The 26,156-nt window shown below is 40.4% G+C and overlaps 1 protein-coding gene and 1 long non-coding RNA gene across 4 annotated transcripts in view; both read right to left on the bottom strand.

Annotated features, from left to right (window-relative positions):
* Positions 1 to 754: 754 nt before the first annotated feature.
* Positions 755 to 26,156, bottom strand: part of LOC139534217 (solute carrier organic anion transporter family member 1C1-like) — a 61,559-nt gene continuing 36,157 nt past the window's right edge. For all 3 annotated transcript variants that reach the window (XM_071333154.1, XM_071333155.1, XM_071333156.1), the window contains 9 exons: positions 22,688 to 22,786; positions 21,728 to 21,976; positions 21,339 to 21,503; positions 17,383 to 17,578; positions 13,956 to 14,121; positions 13,297 to 13,481; positions 9,643 to 9,707; positions 9,089 to 9,206; positions 755 to 4,610 (listed from right to left, as the gene is read on the bottom strand). In XM_071333154.1, coding sequence (XP_071189255.1) covers positions 4,370 to 4,610; positions 9,089 to 9,206; positions 9,643 to 9,707; positions 13,297 to 13,481; positions 13,956 to 14,121; positions 17,383 to 17,578; positions 21,339 to 21,503; positions 21,728 to 21,976; positions 22,688 to 22,786 — 1,484 coding nt within the window. In that variant the 3' untranslated portion in view covers positions 755 to 4,369. The remainder of the gene's footprint in view (positions 4,611 to 9,088; positions 9,207 to 9,642; positions 9,708 to 13,296; positions 13,482 to 13,955; positions 14,122 to 17,382; positions 17,579 to 21,338; positions 21,504 to 21,727; positions 21,977 to 22,687; positions 22,787 to 26,156) is intronic.
* Positions 6,989 to 9,080, bottom strand: LOC139534218 (uncharacterized). The gene is made up of 4 exons (XR_011666922.1): positions 8,160 to 9,080; positions 7,731 to 7,901; positions 7,316 to 7,378; positions 6,989 to 7,219 (listed from the first exon to the last, which is right to left on the bottom strand). It is a non-coding gene; the product is annotated as an uncharacterized lncRNA (long non-coding RNA).

Raw genomic sequence — 26,156 nt, 5'->3', positions numbered from 1 at the left:
TCAAACAGTTACAAAAGTGGGAGGAGATTCCTATTCCCTCTTCTCACTCTCAGACCCCCTGTAGTGTGTCACATACAACTGTGAAGATTGTATAGACTAATAAAACATTTACATTACATTTACATTTAAGTCATTTAGCAGACGCTCTTATCCAGAGCGACTTACAAATTGGTGCATTCACCTTATGATATCCAGTGGAACAACCACTTTACAATAGTGCATCTAACTCTTTTAAGGGGGGGGGGGGTTAGAAGGATTACTTTATCCTATCCTAGGTATTCCTTAAAGAGGTAAAAACCAAAAAAAAAAAAAAAAACAGAGAGTATGACTGTCTCAGCCCAGGGGTTTGGTTGGGTGGACCGGGTCTGCACTTGAAGTGGGATTGACCAACAAGTCTTACTCTAGCCCCCATGCCTTAAGCACTTATCTCCCCCAAGTACTGTACATTAAATTCCAATACTAGGGGACAGAAGCTTCCCTGACTGAATAAGTGCCTTTCAGACCACTGTAGATATATTTTCTCATTGCGAGTACAAAAATCTGCTTTGAGTAAGAAAGTGTTGCAATATTTCAGTATGGCTCACTATTAATGTAATTATTATTATTTGAAAAAGTTTTTTTTGGGGGGGGGGGGGTTCTCCACATACAATCATGTTATCCCATATTAAAAATGTTTTATTATTGTATAACATTTACAAGATATTCTCTTTGTTTAATCAAAGAAATACCCCCCAAAAATTAAGCGAGTGAGAAATGACATCCATTTCATTTAATTTGCTTCACAAAACAAAGCGATTCAAATAAGAGTTTCTTGGTATCTCTTGCCAAATCAACATATATTTGGCCCACCAACCCAAGTGATTGAAATATTCACCTGTATAATATAAAAAGACTTGTTTATTCACTAATTTAGAAACAACCTTGATACAACCTGAGAATTGACCATGATGTTTTTGTTCAGAGATTTTGGCACATTAAAGGCTCTATTCAATCCGTATTGCGGAAATTCAGCGTTGGTGTGTTTAAAATACAAAGGCAATATTCCAGCTGTAGTGGAGACAGCATTCATGGTAAACACTGCTCAATCGGAAATTACCTTTACATTTCTCTCGCGCAATTGTAAAGCTTCAGCGATACACATTAAATAGAGCCCTAAAACTTTCAAACATACGTACACAACGTATACACACAGACACGCAGACAGACTGACCAATAAATTATGCAAATTTGCTTTACTTCTCATAATGAATATGGCACCTACAGTGGATAGTCACTGATGGTAGACAGTGTAGTGGTCCAGTGGATGTGCATTTTATATCTATAATGATCTTTGAGTTGTTAATTGTATCACAATTCATTGTGATAATACTGACATTTTCAAGACCGAGATGGATTTACTACCCGTATGCAATACTGCCACCTAGTGGATTTGATCAGAACTGAAATAAGAACACTCCTGCTACACACCTAAGGCAGAGAACAGCTACGGTAAACTGGCACAGTGGCATCTCCTGTGGCATAACAGTCACACAGACATGATGAACAGTAGCCCTGTTTATACCTGGTGCTAACGTGTCCTTTGTCCTGATTGTGCCCACATTTTTAGACCGGTGTAGACAATTAAAAGGTGTATTGTGATCAGATCTTACACAGCAAATTCTCCCGTGTTAAATCAACACTGAGAATGTTACATTTAACACTGGTCCAATGTCTATACCGGTCCACACTTTTCAGTGTTAAATTAACACACTGCTTAGTGTAAAGCATTATTTGCATATTTCCCAGAGTGCCTTGCCTTTCGAGTGAATTGCAGAGATACCACCCATGACTGTATTACTTAGTGACAGAGAGATGGTTGTTGCATTCATCTGTTTTCAATCCTACAGCCTGTTATCATTTAAACTTAATTATTTAACCATAAATCAGATGCCATAAACTCGTGATTTACAGGGAAAATCAGGCCTGTAGGTCACATAATGCTGTGATGTGTAATTCCTATTGTAATCCAGCCAGAGGGGATAGCCAACATTTTGAATTTTTGTTCACCGATTACTGGTTTGGGAAGGATAAGAGATGAGACAACCTAAAGAATTTAAACTGGAACAACCATTTCAGTGCCGGGTACAATAAGTCCAAGTAACATATTTGATTAGTTTAGAAAAATGCATGTTATATTTGAGTTGAATCAGACTATTTCATCAATAAATGTACATGCAAAAACAGAGATATTGAAACAAACAATTCCAAGAAATCTACCTGCAGTAGAGCATGCTGGGAAATATGATAATGATGGGTGTGGTTTTGGTTTACCACTGGTTATTAATTAATACCAACACTGGGTTTCTTTTAAACCACTGAGTGTTAATTTACCACCTGAATCAACACTACAAATGTTAAACAGAAATATCAACACGAGGTAACACTAACCAATTTGCTGTGTATAAGTGTAAACAGACAAGATCAGGACAATATCAGCACAAAGGGTGCATGTTAGAACCAGGTATAAACAGGGCTATTGAGATCACAATTTGGCAATGTTAACAGTAGAGAAACGCAGAATGTCTGACATTCTCTTTCAACAGATTGAAGCTGTCTAACAATATTATAATGTAGACAACCTTGAGAGTTGTTACAAAAATACTCAGTGACCGAAACTGGACTCTCGCTGCAGTAAAAACAATTAACCAATGGTTAACAAATCCACGTAAATACTTTCTTTGTACCAACAACAAAGATGACCTTCTATGTACTTACATTTGTGGTTTTGTGAAATACAGCAGGTACATCTATGAAATACTTCAGTTATATCAAAAACATATACAGCTGAAGTCAGAAGTTTACATACACTTAGGTTGGAGTCATTAAAACTCCACAAATTTCTTGTTAACAAACTATAGTTTTGGCAAGTCGGTTAGGACATCTACTTTGTGCTTGACACAAGTAATTTTTCCAACAATTGTTTACAGACAGATTATTTCACTTATAATTCACTGTATCACAATTCCAGTGGGTAAGAAGTTTACATACACTAAGTTGACTGTGCCTTTAAACAGCTTGGAAAATTCCAGAAAATGATGTCATGGCTTTAGAAGCTTTTGATAGGCTAATTGACATAATTTTAATCAATTGGAGGTGTACCTGTGGATGTATTTCAAGGCCTACCTTCAAACTCAGTGCCTCTTGGCTTGACATCATGGGAAAATCAAAAGAAATCAGCCAAGACCTCAGAAAGAAAATTGTAGACCTCCACAAGTCTGGTTCATCCTTGGGAGCAATTTCCAAACGCCTGAAGGTATAACCTGAATGGCCACTCAGCAAGGAAGAAGCTACTGCTCCAAAACCACCATTGTAAAGCCATACTACAGTTTACAACTGCACATGGGGACAAAGTTTGTACTTTTTGGAGAAATGTCCTCTGGTCTGATGTAACAAAAATAGAACTGTTTGGCCATAATGACCATTGTTATGTTTGAAGGAAAAAGGGGGAGGCTTGCAAGCCGAAGAACACCATCCCAACCGTGAAGCACGGGGGTGGCAGCATCATGTTGCGGGTGTGCTTTGCTGCAGGAGGAACTGGTGCACTTCACAAAATAGATGGCTCATGAGGATGGAAAATTATGTGGATATATTGAAGCAACATCTCAAGACATCAGTCAGGAAGTTAAAGCTTGGTTGCAAATGGGTCTTCCAAATGGACAATGACCCCAAGCATACTTCCAAAGTTGTGTCAAAATGGCTTAAGGACAATAAAGTCAAGGTAATGGAGTGGCTATCACAAAGCCTTGACCTCAATCCTATAGAACATTTGTGGGCAGAACTGAAAAAGCGTGTGCGAGCAAGGAGGCCTACAAACCTGACTCAGTTACACCAGCTCTGTCAGGAGGAATGGGACAAAATTCACTCATCTTATTGTGGGAAGCTTGTGGAAGGCTACCCGAAATGTTTGACCCAAGTTAAACAATTTAATGGCAATGTTACCAAATACTAATTGTGTGTATGTAAACTTCTGACCCACTTGGAATGTGATGAAAGAAATAAAAGCTGAAATAAATCATTCTCTTTACTATTTCACATTCTTAAAATAAAGTGGTGATCCTAACTGACCTAAGACAGGGAATTCTTACTAGGATTAAATGTTAGGAATTGTGAAAAACTGAGTTTAAATGTATTTGGCTAAGGTGCATGTAAACTTCCGACTTCAACTGTATATTTTTAAATATACATAACCTAGACAGGTCCAGTACAAATACATAATTTATGTTCTATGAGATGAGATGGTCAGGGACAGCCCGTTGTTGGTTCCTGCAAATCTAGTGTTTGTGTGTGTCTGTGTGTAACGTGAGGGATCAGGGGAGATTGTCTCAGACTGTCACAGCCGTGTCTCTCTCTCTGTGTTGTTGTAGTCTGTTGTGGAAGTCTGTAGCGATTGGTCCGAGTTGGAGGCTAGGACCTCCTCTTTCCTGAGTGCCTCCAGTTCTGCTCCGCCATTGGCCACTTGGTGGGCGCTGCGTTCCTCTCTCCGCAGGTGTTGTTTGAGCAGCACGAATCCCAGTATACACAGCAGGAAGGAAACTGTCCTCAGGCCCATAGTCAGACCCAGGTAAGCTATCCTGAGGAGAGAGAGACCAAGGGATACACACACTCAGAGACTTGACATTACACTGGTGCTTCCAAGTGGCAAGTCTACTGGGGTTGCCTTCAATATTGGCTTGAAAATCAATGTTCAGCATCTGATGTTATAGAAGGTATGCCTCTCCAACATTATCACTTTGAATTAAGTGTGTTGTCTGTGTGCGTTTGTGTTGTGTATCAGGCTTGACCAGGGCCTTGTTTCAGAAAGCAGGTTTAGTGAGAACTCAGTTGACTCAGAGTTGAAGGAAACTCTGGGTTTTCGGTTTCACAAAGCCAGTTCAGCTTAACCCTGAGTCAGTTACTATGGCAACATACTCCGTGAAGCTAACCTGCTCACTGGCAGGTTTTCTTCAACTAACCCAGAGTTTCTCCTCTTTAGCTGAAGCCTGCAGACTGAAGGAGGTGTCAGACATGGCGAGCCCTTTTCTTGAAGAGCCAGTTATTGAAGCACAAATACTCCGCAGAAGTCTCCGTCAGGAGAGGGTGATCAGACCCCTGTGGTGTCATATTTCTGCTTTACCAAATGAGGAGAGTTACAAACTTCACACACCTGTCAGAGTTATACTTAAACTACATTTTTTTAATAAGAGCTTTGCAATAGCCTTTTTGACTTTCAATGATGTGCTATCTCTAATGAACCATTGAAAAGTACCAACAGAAAAGTACAAAGATCTTTTATAGCCAAGATACACCCATCTCAACTTACACTGACGAACCACAGATCTTAGGAACAGTTCACAAAGGTTAAGATTTGTTTGAAAGATATCTATATAACATAGTAGACAATTACTGCTGTGTCAACAGTTTTCATTGTAAAGACCAGTGTCTGGCCCCCTTACTCCAAAAGGGAACCGTCTCTCCCTGGTACGGCATAGAACAGAACCATTAGCTCATGTTCTCTGGAATGCTCTTTAGGTTTTATCACCCAAAGACATCGTAAATCTCCTCTGTCAGTGCTATCTCATAGAGGCCCATCCTCAGTGGAACACACACACAATACTCTATTCTGTCGAATATAACAACTATTATAATGTAATACAAGCATTATAACATAATCTTACAAGCATTATAACAAAATCTTACAAGCATTATAACATAATCTTGCAATTTTCCACGACACACCGCTTGGATGTTTTATCATTCCCTGATGATTATCTGTGGGCGTTTCCATTTTTCTGCACAATCGATCATTCATCTGAACAATATTCTCAGCCCTCATATCGTTCATATGACACATCGTGGACATGCTCTCAGTTCGGAACAAATTCTTTGTGTTGCACTTAGTTTTTTTTTGCCAACGGGAGTTTTCTATATAACATCGGTGACACTGAGCATATTTCCAAGGCAACCGTCTGTCAGGCTGTCAGAAATGTGACTCTTGCAGTGAAACGTTTACTGTACACTTTTGTGGTGTTCCCAAGTCACAGACCCACAAGACTCATCAAAGAAGAATTCCACAGAATTGCAGGTATCAGTCTAAGCAATCATTTATCTATTTAGTATGAAGCTTTGAGACTTGAAGCACTAATCAGTTAATTTGATATATTTTAGGGTTTCCAGGTGTGATTGGCTGCATAGATGGCACTCATTCCTATCACAGCTCCTTCAGTAAATGAAGGAGATTATGTGAATAGGAAGTCTTTCCACAGCATTAATGTGCAGGTAGGCCTAAATAGTAGCCTTTAGCATTCCAAATGAAAGATACTTCACAATACAGCTACTGCAGCTAATTACTCTTATGCACTGTGAAGACCATATGTGATGCAGCCCACATCATCAGCAACGTGGAAGCAAAGTGGCCTGGGTCTGTGCATGACTCACAATTTTTTTGTGAGTGTACATTGAGCGCCCGTGGAGAGTTATATATATAGCTATATCCTATTATAATCAATATCTAGCTTCCTCCTATTGCAACTGAAAATGTAAACTGTATCCTCGTATTATCATTGGAGAATTCAATGGTTACCTGCTCAGTGACAGAGGATACCCCTGCCAACCCTATTTTCTGACCCCTTACCCTGATCCTGGCCCGCAGCAACGTTATAACTTGGCTCACTGCATGACACGAGCCAGGGTAGAGATGACCATTGGGATGCTCAAGGCTCGGTTACAGTTCCTTTGTAGGCTCAGGGTCACCCCAGAAAGGGCATGTGACATTATTGTGGCATGTGTGATTCTCCACAACATTGCCACAATTAGAGGAGATCAATGTCCTACTCAACCAGTGAACGATCCTGATAACGATCCTGACCACCCCGCTGACGCACGAGATGGAAGAGCAGTCAGAGACACAATATGCTATCATCATTTCTAATTGACCCATCACCTCCCCAGTGTCAAATAAAGACAATGTGCCTTTTTTTAATTAAGTCTTCTTTATTTCCTGCAAGTACAAATGCAGTACAATAGTTAATATTTGTTATGTTGTTCAAACAAGTAAAATCCTCCGCCTGTAGGCACCTCACCCACCTTTAACTGATGTTCCAGCTGTTGTATTTCTATCTTTTGCATCTGCAGCCTTGTGGTCAATTTCTAAATTACATTTTTCAATTTGTTTCTCTAAGTGCACCTTGTACAGCACAGGGAGCTATAGGAACACACAAAAAAATGACATTGAATTTCACAGTGCCAGGTCTAGTTAGTTTCATTGTAAGTCATGGGCCAATGCTGAACAACATCTTACTGAGGTAAGTTGGGCTGTGGAGGTGGATGGACCCTCTTCCTCATTGTAATTTCCAGCATTGCTCTGTTAGAGAAAAAGAAGGTGCAAGTTTTATTATGGTACAACACTATCATCAACTGTTAGATGTTATTTTTAAGGTGTAAACCTCAATAGGCCTCTCTGTATCTTCCCTCTCTGTGGCAGCTGTCAAGGTGTCTTCATCATCCTCATGTAATGAAAAAAAATTAAAAAATTGGTGTTCTACTCTAACCCATTATGAAAAATCTGTAGAGTATTAAGAGTACAATTACAAAGAATTGTACCACTACAAGAAAATCAGTGTGCTAAGTTGTGTCTAAGATGGATGGGTGGGAGTCACTGAGGTAACACTGGCAAAAGGATGAATATACATATATCAATAATTTCAATAACTAACCTCTTATGTAGGTCCTTGTGTCCTGGGGGGTGGTTGGGTCAGATGAGCTTCCTCCAGAGATGCCTTCAGCAATAGGTCGCCCACTGTTTTGACTGAGGGCCATCTCTTCAGCCTCTGTGAGTGGTGGTGGACCGCCACTTGTTTTTCGTCCCTCTGCCTTTTTTCTATTGGCTATAATGGAGGTCAAATTTGACCAGTAAGCACAAATTTGGAGAATTGTATGTATAAAGGCATTTAGGTGTTACTTTTTAATAGACAATATTAAATACTGGCAGTGCCGGGATGGCTGAAAAAGTACCTTTCTTTGCTTAGAACATTTCACAAACTACTTAAATATATCACATGTTGAATGTAGCCACTGAATGCTGTTTAATTAGCTAGGGTAGAACAAACAACACCACAATTGCTTGTCATGAAATTATACCTTACCTGTTTGAAGTATATTTTTATATTTCATCTTCAGTTGCTGCCAAGTACGTTTTGTGCCTGTTGGTTTGCACCTGCATAAATATTAAACACACACACACACACACACACAATATATAAATGTTGAAATTGTGGAACACTCAAGATAAAACAAAATGTTTTTCAATTAATACTCACCCATAGACTCGGTCAGCAATTTTCTGCCACGCCAGCTCACGTTCTTTTGCTGCTGCTTTTTTCCTTAAATATAGACTCATATTCTGCATACGCATTCATTCATATTTCTAACTCCACTGGGGAGAAGTAGGAGGCTCGTGCCCTTTTTTCTCCTGTTGCCATGATGAATCATGTTATCTGCGTTCCATTGAGGGCTTTTTATATCCTCATAAACGTGCTTTACTCAGAGTTAACTTAACTCAAGAGTGTCACGCCCTGACCTTAGAGATCCTTATTTATTCTCTGTGTTTGGTTAGGTCAGGGTGTGACTCGGGTGGGAAAATCTATGTTTTCTATTTCTTTGTGTTTTTGGCTGAGTATGGTTCCCAATCACAGGCAGCTGTCTATTGTTGTCTCTGATTGGGGATCATATATAGGTTGTCATTTTCCGTTTGGGTTTTGTGGGGAGTTATTTTCTGTTTAGCTGTTTTTGTTGCCTGACAGAACTGTGCGCTTTCGTTTTTTCTACTTTGTTATTTTGTTGCGGTGTTCAGTTTATTAAAAATCATGAACGCCTACCACGCTGCACCTTGGTCTCCTTCTTCCTCCGACGACGGACGTGACACAGAGTTGATTGAACTAATTGTTATCACCTGTTCTGAAACCGAAAACTTTGACAGCTCAGAGTTAGTCAACCCAGAGTTCAGGTTTAAACTCAAGAGTTTGTTAAACCTGCTTTCTGAAACAGGGCCCAGTAGTGTGTATGTGTGTATTACCTGTATGCTGTAGTGTTGTATATACGACAGGCTCCTCTCCCTCCGCATCTCTTCTGGCCCCACTTCAGACACGTGGTGTCGATGATCGCCCCAAAGTAGATGGGCGCTGGGATGCCCGCTGTTATAACACAAATACACACAACGTGATCTACCAGTAATACGGAGGTGGCTAATCTTGGTCATGGAAAAGGGCAGTGTGTGCAGGATTGTGTCCCAACCCAGAGCTAACACACCTGATTCACAAGTAATACTTTTTCTAGATTACCTTTGCAACAGAGTGGATTTTTAAGAGGATTTTGTTCAGGGTTTTAATCCTAATAGAAGCTGATTAGTGGAGAAATGTGTGACTTGGAAACAAACTGGCTGCAGCTAGTTTTATATCAGTGTTACTAAGCTGCAGAGCGCTGGCTGTGGGACTGGTATGGCTTGATCAGACAGGAGTAGGAGGAAGTTGCCACAAGACGCTGATCTAAGGTCAGTTTAGTGCCCCCCACATGTTAACATTTTGGGTAGTAAACTGATCCTAGATCTGTGATCTGACAGTATTGACTCACCAAGTGTACGTGTGGACAGAGTATGGAACCCCAGAGCTAAGGACTTGAGTTGAGGCTTGATACACCTGCATGGGAGAACACCATCATCAACTTGAACTTTAACATAACTATGAATACAGATAATAGACATAAATCTGAAGATATTATACATGAAATGTCATGATATGAAAGCATCCACAATTGAGTTATGGTTCATTATTAAGTTTGCATACTCAGACAGCTTTAAAGGTAAACTCAAAAGACTATTGTTGCTGATATACAGTTAGTTGACTTATGACGTTCTCTGACGTAGCCAGTGAGTACCAAAGAGTGAGTACTACTGGCTTCCGTTGGTAGAGCAAGGTAGTACACCATCAGAAAGGTCTGCCCTTACTACCTTGCTGTTCTCTCAAAACCCAGAGCAAAAACAGCAGCAGACCCATCTCAGACAACTAAGACGCTCTAAAAATATCAAAACAAAAAGCAGATAGGGCACTGCCAGTAACTTAATTTGTCCCCGTAAGGGCAACACATTTCATTGGGGTCAGCTGATCGAGCTTTGGGCGGATCTGCTGGATTTTTGGTTTGTGTGCGTGTGTGTACGTGTACGTGTACGTACGTGTATGTGTATGCGTTTGTCTGTGTGTGTGTACATTTGCTAATTAAGGACTAGTTTTAGCCAGTAACAGTATTCTACTTTTCTGATATACAGTAAAATCCTCTATTGCTGACTTTCCTGTAACCTCTTTGAAGTATGCCGTGGGATAAAGATTTAAATAAAATGTACTAAAACTATGTTTACTACTATAGGGAGAGAGCAGGAAGAACAATGAGCTGACTCATAAAAACCTCTCTCTCAGTCCAGTCAGACCACGAATCTAGAGGACGTAATTCAATCATCTGAAAATGCTATTTGACTGTCTCCTCGCCCTCTATAAAGTCTGTTCCAACCTTATTTACAATGACGGCCTAGGAACAGTGGGTTAACTGCCTTGTTCAGGGGCAGAACGACAGATTTTTACCTTGTCAGCTTGGAGATTCGTTTTAGTAACCTTCGGTTACCGGCCCAACCCGCTAACCACTAGGCTACCTGCTACCCTGCCGTCATAATACCCATAAAACCTAGCGGTCAAACAGGGAAATGGTACCAATCGTTTTTCCACCATTCATTTTTCACATAGGGGATTTTAGAAACACTTCAAATAAGGGCTGTGTTGTGTGTAGGTTTACCCTGGCGTGACGTTTTGATAACTGTAAATCTCTCTAAGAAAAGGTGACTTTTATCGATATATTTGCCTGTATTTACCTCCCAAAAAGGAAATGCTAATTAGCTGTTAATGGTGGGAAAACGATTGGAACCAATTCCCTGTTGGACGAATATTATGACTCTATAGAGGCTCTCTCTATTTACATTTTCTTCTTCCAAATTGGCAGATCCCTCCTGATGACCCGGTTGGACATGACTCCAGCCAATAAAGTTGGAAGTCCCACACAGTTGACTACATTAAAATGGTGGAAGTCCTCAATGGCACTGTCCATGCTAATATGGCCTTTTGACCACTAGAGGCCTCTATCATTCTCTATGGTTGCAACACAGCCCTTTAAGGCCGGAATTCAATCGGATCGCGATTTGTCTGCTATGCAGCTTTTAAAGACAATGTTTCCGCGTTCGTCGTAAACACTGCATATGTCAGCTCAATCAAAAATTTACAGGAAATGGTGCTTTGTAGACAAAGCGCAGTTGAATTGAATCCCGGACTACATTCAACTTCTGTCAGCCATTCTGTCACCCATTGTGAGCCCATTTCACTACAGTGTTACCCATGGTGTACTCCTGTACAGTAGTAGCCAAGTGTTTGTGAGAACTTTCTAGGTGAGATCATTCTGAACAAGGTGGTGCAGATAAATGTAGTAGACCTTATGCTGGTTAGGTTTTCAGTGGTGTAAAGTACTTAAGTAAAAACACTTTAAAGTACTACTTAAGTCGTTTTTGGGGGTATCGGTACTTTACTATTAATATTTTGACTACTTTTACTTTTACTTCACTACATTCGTAAAGCAAATAATGTACTTTTTACTCCATACATTTTCCCTGACAATCAAAAGTACTTGTTACATTTTGAATGCTTAGCAGGACAGGAAAATGGTCAAATACAAGCACGTATCAAGAGAACACGTGGTCATCCCTACTGCCTCTGGCCTGGCGGACTCACTTAACACAAATGTATTGTTTTGTAAATAATGTCTGAGTGTTGGAGTGTGCCCTTGGCTATCCATACATTTTAAAAACAAGAAAATGCTTTGCTTAATATAAGGAATTTTAAATTATTTATACTTTTACTTTTTAAGTATATTTTAGCAATTACAATTACTTTTGATACTTAACTATATTTCAAACCAAATACTTTTAGATTTTTACTCAAGTAGTATTTTACTGGCTGACTGACTGACTTAAGTAATTTTCTATTAAGGTATCTGTACTTTTACTAAAGTATGACAATTGGGTACTTTTTCCACCACTGGTTTCTCAGTAGACATGGTTACACCTTGCATTAACATGTGGTTGTCATCATCCGATCAAGATGATCCGATCACTATCTGATCGAGATTTGTTGCGTCTACACATGGTAATATCTGTCTCTTATCTGCCCACTTCGTCCCTATTGTGACCAGATTTTCTGATCCCTCCCTGTATGTAAATGAATCCAACCTGCCTTGGACCTCCCGTTATGACACAAGCTGTATTAAAATCGACAGAAAACAGCACGCTTTTATAGTTAATAGTTTTATACTCTCATCATTACAGCCTACTTTTGTTATCCAACGATTTAAGGCATAATAGACTTACTGTCCCGAGAACTATTCAGAGAATCTCTCCAATCCCTAAAAACATCACCACACAAACAAGCTGAGTATCTGGATGTATGTACAAAATACAATTATCGCACAGTATAAATACAAATGACACTTAGGCCTTAATGCACACAGTAAAAACAGAAACAGGTTAAGTTACAGAGTAGGCTACAAAGTGCATCTGAATTCCTTGGCCTTTCTGTTGCCTACGACGTTTTCAAATATTATAACCCCTTTTCTCATATTCAGGATACTATCTCTTCATAAATATCTTTATTTCTATATGCCATTTTAATCAGAGCTGGACGCGGTATTGGACTGTGGCATATCCGACCACAGTGCCAGTTGGCACTTGGTTTCTAAAGACCATGATCTTAATTCAACTGGCTGATGTTAGCCAAATTTATACACTTTCATCGTCCGGATTCATTTACACCAAGGATATTCGTACAAGATGCGTCTTCGACTACCTCCGGAGGTAGTCACAATCACAATCAGATCATAATGCGTATTTTGATTGTCTACACCTGTCAACCAATGTGGGCACAATCAGAATGTGGCATGATCAGGACAACGGACGCATGTTAGAACCAGGTACAAACGGGGCTTCTGATTGTTTCCCCTTTAAGGTGCCTTGTTGTAGCCGGAGTCCCAGATTTCTTTGTGCTTTCTTGCCAACTGCTATGACCATCCCTTCTTGTGTGTGTGTATGGGTGTGTGGGTGTGTGTGTGTGTGTGTGTGTGTGTGTGTGTGTGTGTGTGTGTGTGTGTGTGTGTGTGTGTGTGTGTGTGTGTGTGTGTGTGTGTGTGTGTGTGACTGACCTGATGAGGACCATGTAGCCTGGCGTGCCACCCAGTGAGATGATAAAGGAAGTGATGACAGAAAGAGCCAGGAAGTAAGGGAAGACACGGTCACAGTCGTCTCTGTGAGGACAGTGGCCTACACTGGCTGTCAGGTTACCACTGCTCAGCCCTGCTACCACCACACAGCTACAGTTAGAGAACACCTGCAGAGGCACACACACAGAGAAACACACACAGAGAAACACACACAGAGACAGAGACAGAGACAGAGACACACACACACACACACACACACACACACACACACACACACACACACACACACAGGCAGGCAGGCAGGCACACGCAGGCAAACACACACACAGACAAAACAATTTGACACAAAAACAACATAACTTGCTGCTTCAAAAGTTATCCATAAACCCACCAGGGTGCGAGTCAATTCCAAATGAAATCGTACTGAAATTAAAATGGAATTGACCCCACCCTGTTGCTCACAAGTTTATGAATCAATGATATGATATATCAGATTACACAGTCAGTTTGCATCTCAAATGGCACTCTATTCCCTATATAGTGTACTACTTTTAAACAGAGCCCAAAAGTAGTACACTATATAGGGAAGAGGGTGCCATTTGGGGATGCAGCCTCCGTGCTGGCAATGATCCTCATCTCACCGTGTTCTTCCCTGATCCTGTGGAGGTCTGGCAGCCAGCCAGGCAGGGAGAGACGTACGTGATGCCGTTCTCTCCACAGACAGGGTCCCAGTCTCTGCCTGAACAAACACAGTCTGAGTTACAGGCTGAGAATACTGAGCGCTCCTCATACGATACACCACCCACCCTGAGAGAGAGAAAGAAAGAGGGAGAGAAATAAAGAGAATGAGAGAAAGAGAGAAAGGGAAAAGTGGGGTTGCTATTACCGTTTTTTTAAATTGCTAACATGCATTGGTCAAAACGGAAGTCACATTGTCAAAACTCTTCACACAGTCAGCGAAACAGAAGTGCATGTGGACCAAACTGTGAGTCCTTTTTCATTGCTTTCACACAAAATGCATTCAATGACCACATTCTCCAAAATCCATTAACTCTTTTCTCATTCATACTCCACCACCTGCAAAACTATATATTTGCAGCACGTTTTCAAATGCTAACACACTGTTTCCAAAACTGTTAAACACATTCAAAACAGAATGATGAAAAATGTTGTGCATTTCTGCAGTAACCAGATTGAAACATATATAGAAAATCTCAGCAGACTATTTCATCATTCCAAACACAGCTGTTTGAGAGAGGCCGGTCTCTCTTTGAGAGGCCGGTTTAAGGGTGCAACCAAATCTGCAGCGTTCAACAGTTGCATCAATAGTACAAATTTTCCGGCAAAACAACAGGTGAGATGTGCATCCTTCAGTGATAATTGAACGACATATTACAGTACAATACAGTATGTTCACATTTTTACATGTACTGACATTTTGAAAAAAACTGCGGGAAATTCGGGACAGAGTGTTGGCAGACAATATCATTTTTGGGAATGTGAATACGGCAGCACAACGACAACCAGAGTCCTAGAGAAACATAAGATAAGGATGAAGCAGTTGTACCTTTTGAGAGAAACAGTGAACGTGTGAAAGAACTCCGGTATCAATATGTCCAGGTAAGATGTCTGTTCAATAACCAATCAGGGTACATACACAGCTATGCATAATGTAAAGTACTGTAAAACTGTGGCTTGGTTTGCTGCATATCCCAGGATGTCAGTACTATTCCTGCCTCCATACTCCCCCTTCCTAAACCCCATAGAGGACTTTTTCTCTGCATGGAGGTGGAAGGTTTATGACCACATCTTCTTTACCTTTATTTAACTAGGCTACGCTGCCACCCCACATCACCAGATGTCCTTACTGGATGCCATGAATGTGGGGTGTGGAGACAATTCTCCTGAAGACTGCCAGGTTTGGATTAGACATTCCAGAAGATACTTCCCAAGATGCATCGCCAGAGAAGACATAAGGTGTGATGTTGATCAGAACTTGTGACCAAATGCAGGAGAGAGGAAGAACTAGAAACCTCACAGTACAGTATGAGTGATTATACTATACATGTTGATGTTTTTTCGTAATTATTATTGCAGCACTGGAATTTCAGGAAATTGTTTTTTTGGTTTCAACTTATTTTTCACAAGTAAACTACTATATGCAAAGATATAGAAAAAATAAAGGCCATTGAAGCAAATTGCTGCATCTGATTCATTCTTGTTACATATACTTTAGTACAGTCAATAAAGTGAAAGTGTTATTTATGTTATAAAAACCATTCAAACTTCAAAGAGAAGTTAATTTATGTAATGCTCCCTGTCGGTGTGTTATGAGTGACAATATATGCTTTCTGAGTGAGAATTATTGCCAGTTATGGCCAAACAAGCTTATTTTGAGACCTGTGTTTTGGCGGTTTGAGTGAGTTTTGGAGGTGAGATTAACTGTTCGGCTAAAATGCATGTTGGTAATGCAGACTGAAGAGTTTTGAAAAAGTGGCTTCAGCATCGACCGACGCTTGTTAGCAATTTAAAAAACGAATAGATTTTAATTTATAGCGCTTTTCTTTATACAGATAATCGAATGAATACAGACATGACTTGACCTCTGCCTGCTCAGATACAGAAGGTTTGACGTGTATTTAATCAAATGCATAATACGATATATATATATACAGTGGGGAGAACAAGTATTTGATACACTGCCGATTTTGCAGGTTTTCCTACTTACAAAGTGATTTTCTGGATTTTTGTTTTAGATTCCGTCTCTCACAGTTGAAGTGTACCTATGATAAAAATTACAGACCTCTACATGCTTTGTAAGTAGGAAAACCTGCAAAATCGGCAGTGTATCAAATACTTGTTCTCCCCACTGTATATACTGAACAAAAATATAAATGCAACAAGTGTTGGTCCCATGTTTCATGACCTGAAATAAAAGATCCCAGAAATGTTCCATCTGCACAAAAAGCATATTTCTCAAATGCTGTGCACAAATTTGTAAGCATTTTATCATTTGTCAAGATAATCCACCCCCCTGACAGGTGTGGCATGTCAAGAAGCTGATTAAACAGCATGATCATTACACAGATGCACTTTGAGCTAGGGACAATAAAAGGCCACTCTAAAATGTGCAGTTTTGTCACCCAACACAATGCCACAGATGACCTCAGGTTTTGAGGGAGCATGCAATCGGCATGCTGACTGCAGGAATGTCCACCAGAGCTGTTTCCAGATATCTAATGTTAATTTCTCTACCACATCCTTGGGGCGGCAGGTAGCCTAGTGGTTAGTGTTGGACTAGTAACCGAAAGGTTGCAAGATCGAATCCCTGAGCTGACAAAGAAAAAATCTGTTGTTCTACCCCTGAACAAGGCAGTTAACCCACTGCTCCTAGGCCATCATTGAAAATAAGAATTTGTTCTTAACTGACTTGCCTAGTTAAATAAATTAGAGAATTTGGCAGTATGTCCAACTGGCCTCACCACCGCAGACCATGTGTAACCACGCCAGCCCAAGAACTTCACATCTGGCTTCTTCACCTGTGGGATCGTCTGAGACCAGCCACTGGGACAGCTGATGAAACAGGAGTATTTCTGTCTGGAAAAACCCATTCTGATTGGTTGGGCCTGGCTCCTCAGTGGGTGGGCCTATGGCTGCGCCCCTGCCCAGTCATGTGAAATCCATAGATTAGGGCCTAATAAATGTATTTCAATTGACTGATTTTCATATATGAACTGTAACTCAGCAAACTCGCTTAAATTGTTGCATGTTACGTTTACCGATTCAATGAATACTGATGTTATCAACCAAATTCAGTGCGAGTTCTGATATTGACATTAGCAGCAAACAGCCTTGACAGAACCAGGGGGGAGAAATCCCTGATTTGCTATTCTAGACCACATCTCTCCAGTGTTAGAGGTATGCTGTCCTCTAGGAGCAATTATTAGCATACACACTCCAGCATGTTACCTGTTTGTGGTGCTGGGAATAGAACATTTACAGAGGGTAAATACTGTATTTACTTAAGGGCAACTTCTACCCAGAGCTCTGTGCGTGTGCATGCCCCACCTGTTGTAGGGCAGCGTGATCCCAGCCACTTTGGCGTTCTCGCAGCTCATGACGAAGAAGAAGAGGGATAGGAAGTAGCCTATCAGAGAGGTGCCGAACGCAAACTTGGCTGCTCCCATGATGCTCAGCTTCAGCCTCTTCATGAGCAGGCCACCAGTGAAAATTCCCAACGCCACGGCAGGGATGTTGATTGTACCTGGAACAAACATACAAACAACACACACTCTGTAAACGTTAACGTCATTCTTTAGAAATATTCTTAATTCCTAGTCATGGAGGATTTAGGCCAGCACTAAGGTCTTGACGATAGGTTCAATGGGACTGAAACACCATGTAAACCAGCCAAAGCCCTAAACCAGGCATACACTTTCGCACAATACCATACTGTACCTTTTGCTACCTTCCATATCACTGTAGCTAAAAGTCTACCTTTTATGCCAGTGCTATTTCACAACCCATTACAGCCCCATACATACAGTACAGTAGAGTAGAACCAGGCCATACCGCCTGAGACTCTGCCTTTGATATAGTTGAAAGTAGAGAGAACACACAGTAGTGCTGTCCAACACCCACTCAAAGACCAAAGCTCTTGGTCTTTTTCATACATCAATGTACAGGTATTATATTTTATCTCTCTGCTCTATTACTGTAGTTATGCTAGATATTGCATTACCTTTCATACACAGCATGCAATGGTCAGGTCAATAGTGTAACATGAGGCCTATTTAGATCAGCATTCACATTCGAGGGTTGAATCATAACCCATTGTATAGCTCAATAAAACACAGCACCTTTGATCTCCTATTGCTTCGTCTAGTATTAACAATATTGTATGCATGTGCTTTTCTGTGCGTAAAGCGTCCTTTAAAGTTTCAAATCTAAATTGAACTAGTCGATACTTTGGAGGAAAGCAGTGAAATAAATCAACAAGGTGTGATTGAAGGTCAGCTGTTCTATTTTGACTTTTGAGTCATGAATGTTGTAATGTGCACACGTTGACCTTCTGAAAAGGCAACACTCCTGTAACGTCTATGAAAACAATTCAACTAGTTGGTATCTAGACGATCTGGTTGTTGTGGTTCATGAATTGCATGTTTGCTATTGGTCGTGTTAACTTGTGTGTTTTCATATCTCGCTGCCAAGTTTGTATCTGTTTGTAGCCAGTTATACTTCTATTGGAGCTCTCCTTTTACTGTGCCCAGTTAGTTTTATACAGCGCCTTCGCAAAGTATTTATACCCCTTGATTTTTACACATTTTATTGTGTTACAGCCTGAATTTTAAATGGATTAAATTGAGATGTTGTGTCATTGGCCTACACACACACAAAACCCCATAATGTCAAAGCAGAATTCTGTTTTTTTAGAAACTAATTCAAATGAAAAGCAGAAATGTCTTGACTCAATAAGTATTCAACTCCTTTGTTATGGCAAGCCTAAATAAGTTCAGGAGTCATAATGTGTTTAACAAGTCGCATAATAAGTTGCATGGACTCACTCTGTGTAATAATAGTGTTTAACATTATTTATTAATGACTACCTCATCTCTGTACCCCACAAATACATGTATCTGTAAAGTCCCTCAGTCGAGCAGTGAATTTCAAACCGATTCAACCACAAAGACCAGGGAGGTTTTCCAATGCCTCACAAAAAAGGGCACCTATTGGTAGATGGGTAAAAATAAATAGCAGACATTGAATATCCCTTCGAACATGGTGAAGTTATTAATTACACTTTGGATGTTGTATCAATACACCTAGTCACTACAAAGACACAGGTGTCAGTTGCCGGAGAGGAAGGAAACCGCTCAGGGATTTTACCATGATGCCAATGTTGACTTTAAAACAGTTAGAGTTTAAAGGCTGTGATGGGAGAAAAGTGAGGATGGATCAACAACATTGTAGCTAATTCACAATACCAACCTAAATTACAGAATGAAAAGAAGGAAGCCTGTACAGAATTAAAATACTCAAAAACATGCATCCTGTTTACAATAAGGCACTGAAGTCAAATCGCAAAAATAATGTGGCAATGAAATGAACTTTATGTCCTGAATACAAAGTGTTATGTTTGGGGCAAATAACATCAGTGAGTATCACTCTTCATATTTTTAAGCATGGTGCTGGATGCATCATGTTATGGGTACTGTACGCTTGTCATCAGCAAGGGAGTTTTTTAGGATGAAAAGAAACGGACTAAAGCTAAGCACAGGCAAAATCCTAGAGGAAAACCTGGTTCAGTCTGCTTTCCAACAGACACTGGGAGACAAATTCACCTTTCAGCAGGACAATAACCTAAAACACAAGGCCAAATGTACACTTGAGATGCTTACTAAAACAACATTGAAGGTTCCTGAGTGGCCAAGTTAAAGTTTTGACATAAATCGTCTTGAAAATCTTTGGTAAGACTTGAAAATGGCTGTCTAGCAATGGTCAACAACCAACTTAAGAGATCTTGAGTAATTTTTTAAAGAATAATGTGTAAATATTCTACAATCCAGATGTGCAAAGCTCTTAGAGACGTACCCAGAAAGACTCACAGCTGTAATCGCTGCCAAAGGTGATGCTAACATGTATTGACTGAGTGATGTGAAATTACAGTATGTAAATGAGATATTTCTGTATTACATTTTCAATACATTTGAAACATTTTCTAAAAACATGTTTTCACTTTGTCATTATGGGATATTGTGTGTAGATGGGTGAGAAATGTTTTTATTGAATCACTTTTGAATTTAGGCTGTAACACGTCACAATGTGGAAACCAGTGCAGGCTTCTGAGGAGAGGACAGCTCATAATAATGGCTGTAATTGAGCGAATGGAATGGCATCAAACACATGGAAACCATTTTGGACGGTAGCCACTAGGCCAGGAGGCCAGGGCTCGGCAACATGTGGTCCACAGGCCTAAACCTTCCCGTGAGTGATTTTCTTAGGGGGGAAAAACACTGTATAATCACAAGGAATTCAGATAACACTGAGTTTAATCTAGAGAATCTGTTCTTAAGTATCCCCCCCAAAAAAGTGATTGTGTCTCAATGTAATAAAGATATGAAAGTATTGTCATTTTCAAATACAACTTATTTTTAGGCTTAGTTGTGGTCAATTTGCAGTGTACAAATGATTCTAATTATGTAGGCCGTCATTGTAAATCAAAATTAGTTCTTAACTGACTTGCCTAGTTAAATAAAGTAAAATAAATCAAATAAAAATGTTCCTGCCCCCCGACCATCCTCTCCTGCAAAAATCGGCCCGCGGCTTAATCTAGTTGCCTACTCTTGCACTAGGCCCATCAGTCGTCAGAGTCAAGCCATTTAAAAGTAGTGTGCATAAAGCTAATTCTGATAGACCCTTAAAGGTCCACCGCAGCTGTTTTTATCTCAATATCAAATCATGTCTGGGTAACAATTAAGTACCTTACTGTGATTGTTTTTAATTCAAATGGTCAAAAAGAAACAAAAATAGCTTCTTAGCAAAGACCAATTTCTCAAGCAAGAATTTACCTAGGACTGTCTGGGAGTGGTCTGAGCAGGGAGGGGGAAACTGAAAACTACCTGTTATTGGCAGAGAGGTTTGGAACTCTCTTTCTTATTGGTCTATTAACAATTTTACCGCCTGGTGATTTCACCAGGCAGGCCAAAACTCATTTCAGGTGGTCTTTTCAAAAAGCTCTTACACTAAAAGGGCATTATCATAATTTTCACAATTTCACAGTATTATTCCAACTTCAGTGTGGAAATATATATAAAACACAGGAAAAACATGTTTTTGACTGCACTGGGCCTATAAGAACGACAAGACATCTTCAGAGGACTTTTTGGTTTTGGTAACGCAGAAGTAATGTAACAAGTTACTTTCCATAGTAAGTAAAGTTCTAACGTAACAAGTTACTTTTACAAGTAATGTTCTCCAACCCTGATCAAGCCATATAAGCTATATGATTGGCCAACGTTACGTACCCATCAGGAAATTGGCTTTTGATGCTGACTGTCCGTAATGCTGCTCTATGTACTTGGGCTTGTAGGTTACCATGCCGATGAGAGAGTTCAGCTGAATGATGGTCACACACAGGTAGATGAAGTACACTGGGTTCCCCAGGAGGGTTTTCAACGTTGGTATGAAATCTAGATTAAAAACCATCAAACAAAACATCATCAGTCGTCAACGACATCATCAGTTGTCATGGGCATTTTTGTCTACCTTTTTCCATACTATGGTCATTTCATCCAAAAGCAACCTGAATTTAATATACCATTTGACCTGAATAGACTTTAAAAAAGCATTTTTAAACTCCAATCTCAATCTAAACCAGAAAATGTTCTAACTTCATCCCCATTCAACAAAATACCTTTGGCCATCTCCAGAAAGCCAGCTGGCTCGTCGGCTTGGTACTTATGCTCCAGGAGAGGGGAGTCTTTGATGAAGCTAGTCCGCTCCGGGGTGCACTGGGCTGGGATTCGGTCTGACGGGATGGGCAGGGAACGGGGCAGGAACCAGAAGGGGATGGCTGAAAGCAGGGTGATTACCCCAGCTATAAGGTAACCTAACCACCAGGCCCCCACCCAGCGAGCATCACCAGGGCTTATGGTGATACTCTCTGTACAGCGAGGGGAGACACAGAATTAGATTTATTAGGATCCCCATTAGCCGACGACAAGGGTGACAGCTAGTCTTACTGGGGTCCGATATATAACGAAAAATACATTACAGACAAAATACTTTACAATTTACATACATTTAAAAACATTAACATGTAGTGTGTGTGTGTGCATCGATCAGTTACACATACATGTCAGTACATACATATAACAAGAGAAGGCTATGGTGATAGTCTCTATACAGGGATGACAAGCACAGAGAGAGAGAGAGAGAGCTGTGACTGTTAGGGACAAAATAATTTATGAGAATAACTGTGAGTACACTAGCAACGTTCCTAGCAACAAGACTTACTGGAGAGAAAAACAAGCACAGCACAGCTGCTTTTTGTGCATATCTTAACCATCTCTCCTGCTTCAAATTGGTTACTCAAATTAGGTAGCTGACGTCACTGAGCAGTGTTCTGGAGCACACTAGTTCATTTAGTCCGATAACCTAGAATCTAGAAGCATGAGCATACATAACACTTATTGAACACAGTCAGTGAGTGCACTCTAGGAACGACAATGAACTTAACTCAGAGCCCTGTTTGTTAGTCTAGTAGTAACAGAACGGAGGCGAATGCCCTGTCTCTGTCTAAACTGGAGAACTGACTAGTCCAAAAGTGTGTAGGTGGCCTAGACAGAATACTCGGTAGATACCGGTTACTCACCCATGTTGACAAATCCAATGTCCACATATATTTTGGCACACAGGGATCCCAGTAAATAGCCAAACACAGGACCAATGACTGCTATGGTCTGAACGCAGCCTGAAATATGAAACACGCACACGCATGCACAAACACACACAGCAATTGATTTATTATACTAACCAGAGACAGTTCCAGAAGTCAACAATAAGACAGGTGTTGTGTGATTTTTAAAAGGTCAAAGAGATGCTTCTGCTTACATGGACCGTTCGTCCATTCATGTTATCACAACGAGGTAGATTCAATCAGATCCCGCGTTAACCGGCGATAGCAGACACCCGCATAGTGGATGTCTTGGCGGTGTGGTAAGAGCTGTTCAATCAGTGAGCAGCTGCTCTTGTGCTCATTGTCAAAGCCACACCCACTCCACTTGCGTTAGAAGTTCAGAACGAGAAAGTGTAGGCTATATAGAAATAACTACACTCAAATTGAAAAATCATTCAACTAAATAGTGAAAAAAAAAATATTATCCTAATCGAGATCACATTCCAGTGTTCGAAAAATGGCTGCATGGCATTTCTGTTAATGCAAGCGTGTAGTGCCCAACGCAGGAAATGAGAAGCAGGTACAAGGAGTGAACCATTTAATATAGACTGACATGCAACGGAACAAAAACAGCGTCTGGACATGAACACGACACAACAAACAAGGCTACTACAGGGAACAACACAGAGGAGCAGACATATAGAGCGTTGTAACGGAAGGTCCTGTGTTGTAATATAGACTGTCATGGTTGCTAGCTACCATGACAAAGACCAAAGCCGGGGCAAGTACCGTTGAGGACAGTGCTAGTGGTGTCTCTCTATCACACGTGAAGGATCTTTTAAACAAACAAAAAGAGACCTATATGCAGTTGTTACAACAATAAGAAAATAGTTTCAAGTGTTTTGTCCAAATACTTGTGGATTCTACTAATAAAAGAATGGACGACCTGACCAGAGAGGTCCAGGACCTAAAGAACAGTTTGCGGTTCTCCCAGGGTCAGCTCGACGAGATGAAACAGGAGAACGGCAAGATGACAGCAATCTGTAAGTCATTGAGAGAGGACATCAGTTCTGTGTGTGAATCCATGATAACAATGACATATAAATCAGACTATCTTGAGGGACAACCAAGGCGAAACAACATGGTTGTGGACGGAATTGCAGAATCTCCACATGAGACCTGGATGAAGTCTGAGGACAAAGTGAGGGAAATGATTTGAGAAATTGAAGATGGACCACAGGAAGATTGAGGTGGAGTGCGCCCACAGGCCCAGGCCGATAGTGGTCAAGTTCCTGAGGTTCAAGGACAAGGTAGCTGTTCTGGAAAGAGCCAAGAACTTAAGAGGAACGTATATCTTCCTCAACGAGGACTATCCTGAAGCTGTGCGCCAGAAGAGGAAAGAACTGAACCCAGCCATGAAAGCTGCCAGAGCATGTGGGGACATTGCGTACATCCGCTACGACAGGCTCATTGTCCACGTTTCCTCCCAGAAGCCTGGAAGGGATGAGAGAGCCAAGCCTATGGGTTCGTAGCCTCAACCCCGCAGCACACACACACACACCGATTGATTAATGGACTGCTGAATGTATAATTTTTTCTCTTGCTTTGTCTACTCTTCCAATATTATGTCTATCTCTGATAAGCTACCCAGGAAAGGGCTGAAAATAGCCCAAATTAATATATGTAGCCTTAGAAATAAGGTTCATGAAATCAATAACTTGCTAACATCAGATAACACTCATATATAAGCCATTTCTGAGACTCACTTAGATAATTCATTTGATGATACATCAGTAGCAATACAAGGATATAACACTTATAGAAGAGACAGAAATGCTTATGGGGGAGGAGTTGCTGTATATATTCAGAGCCACCAGAGAAGATCTTATGACAAGTGTTATTGAAGTGTTGTGGTTGCAGGTTCACTTGGCACATCTAAAGCCCTTTCTTTTGGGGTGTTGCTATAGGCCACCAAGTGTTAGCAGTCAGTATCTAAAGAATATGTGTGAAACGCTTGATAGTGTATGTGAAGTAAACAGAGAGGTCTACTTTCTTGGGGACCTGAATATTGACTGGTTTTCATCAAGCTGTCCGCTCAAGAGGAAGCTTCTTACTGTAACCAGTGCCTGTAATCTGGTTCAGGTTATTAATCAACCTACCAGGGTGTTTACAAACACTACAGGAACAAGATCATCCACATGTATCGATCACATTTTTACTAATACTGTAGAACTGTGTTCTAAAGCTGTATCCGTACCCATTGGATGCCGTGATCACAATATAGTGGCTATATCCAGGAAAGCCAACAGCTGGGCCTAAAATAGTGTATAAGAGATCATACAAAATATTTTCCTGTGACTCTTATGTGGATGATGTTAAAAATACTTGTTGGTCTGATGTGATTAATGAGGACCATCCAGGCGCTGCACTTGATAGATTTATGAAATTGCTTCTTCCAATTATTGATACACATGCACCTGTTAAAAAACTGACTGTTAGAACTGTTAAGGCTCCATGGATTGATGAGGAATTGAAAAACTGTATGGTTGAAAGAGATGGGGCAAAAGGAGTGGCTAATAAGTCTGGCTGTATATCTGACTGGCTTACTTACTGCAAATTGAGAAATTATGTGACTAAACTCAACAAAAAGAAGAAGAACCTGTAGTATGAAGCCAAGATCAATGATATAAAGAATGATGGGAAAAAAACTTTGGAGTGCTTTGAATGAAATTATGGGCAGAAAGACAAATTCAACTCCATATTTCATCGAATCAGATGGCTTATTCCTCACAAAACCATTTGATGTTGCCAATTATTTTAATAATGATTTCATTAGCAAAGTGGGCAAACTTAGGCAGGAAATGCCCACGACAAACAGTGAACAATTATATTAATGTATGAAAAAACTAATAATGAAAGAAAAGCTAGTATGGGAGAGGTGGAAAGATTAACGATCAATAATGACAAACCTCCTGACATTGACAACTTAGAGAGAAAGCTACTGAGGATGGTAGCTGACTCTATAGCCACTCATATCGGTCATATTTTTAATCTGAGCCTAGAGGAGAGTCTTTGTAAGCCAAAGTAATTCCGCTATCCAAGAGAGGTAAAGCGGCCTTTACTGGTTCTAACAGCAGACCTATAAGCTTGCTGCCAGCTCTTAGCAAACTGTTGGGAAAAATTGTGTTTCACCAAATACAATGCTATTTCTCTGTAAACAAATCAACAACAGACTTTCAGCATGGTTATAGAGAAGGGCACTCAACATGTACTGCACTGACACAAATGACTGATGATTGGTTGAAATTGATAATAAGAAGATTGTGGGAGCTGTACTATTAGATTTCAGTGCAGCCTTTGATGTTATTGACCATAACCTGTTGTTGAAAAAACGTAACTTCTTAGGGCTAAGCCCCTTTTTTCTCAATTTCCACCTGAATGACGT

Source organism: Salvelinus alpinus, chromosome 11 (assembly GCF_045679555.1).
Source record: "Salvelinus alpinus chromosome 11, SLU_Salpinus.1, whole genome shotgun sequence".
In the NCBI taxonomy this organism is placed as follows: domain Eukaryota; kingdom Metazoa; phylum Chordata; class Actinopteri; order Salmoniformes; family Salmonidae; genus Salvelinus; species Salvelinus alpinus.
Note: the sequence above shows the minus strand (reverse complement) of the source record. Positions and strands in the feature narration are given on the sequence as shown.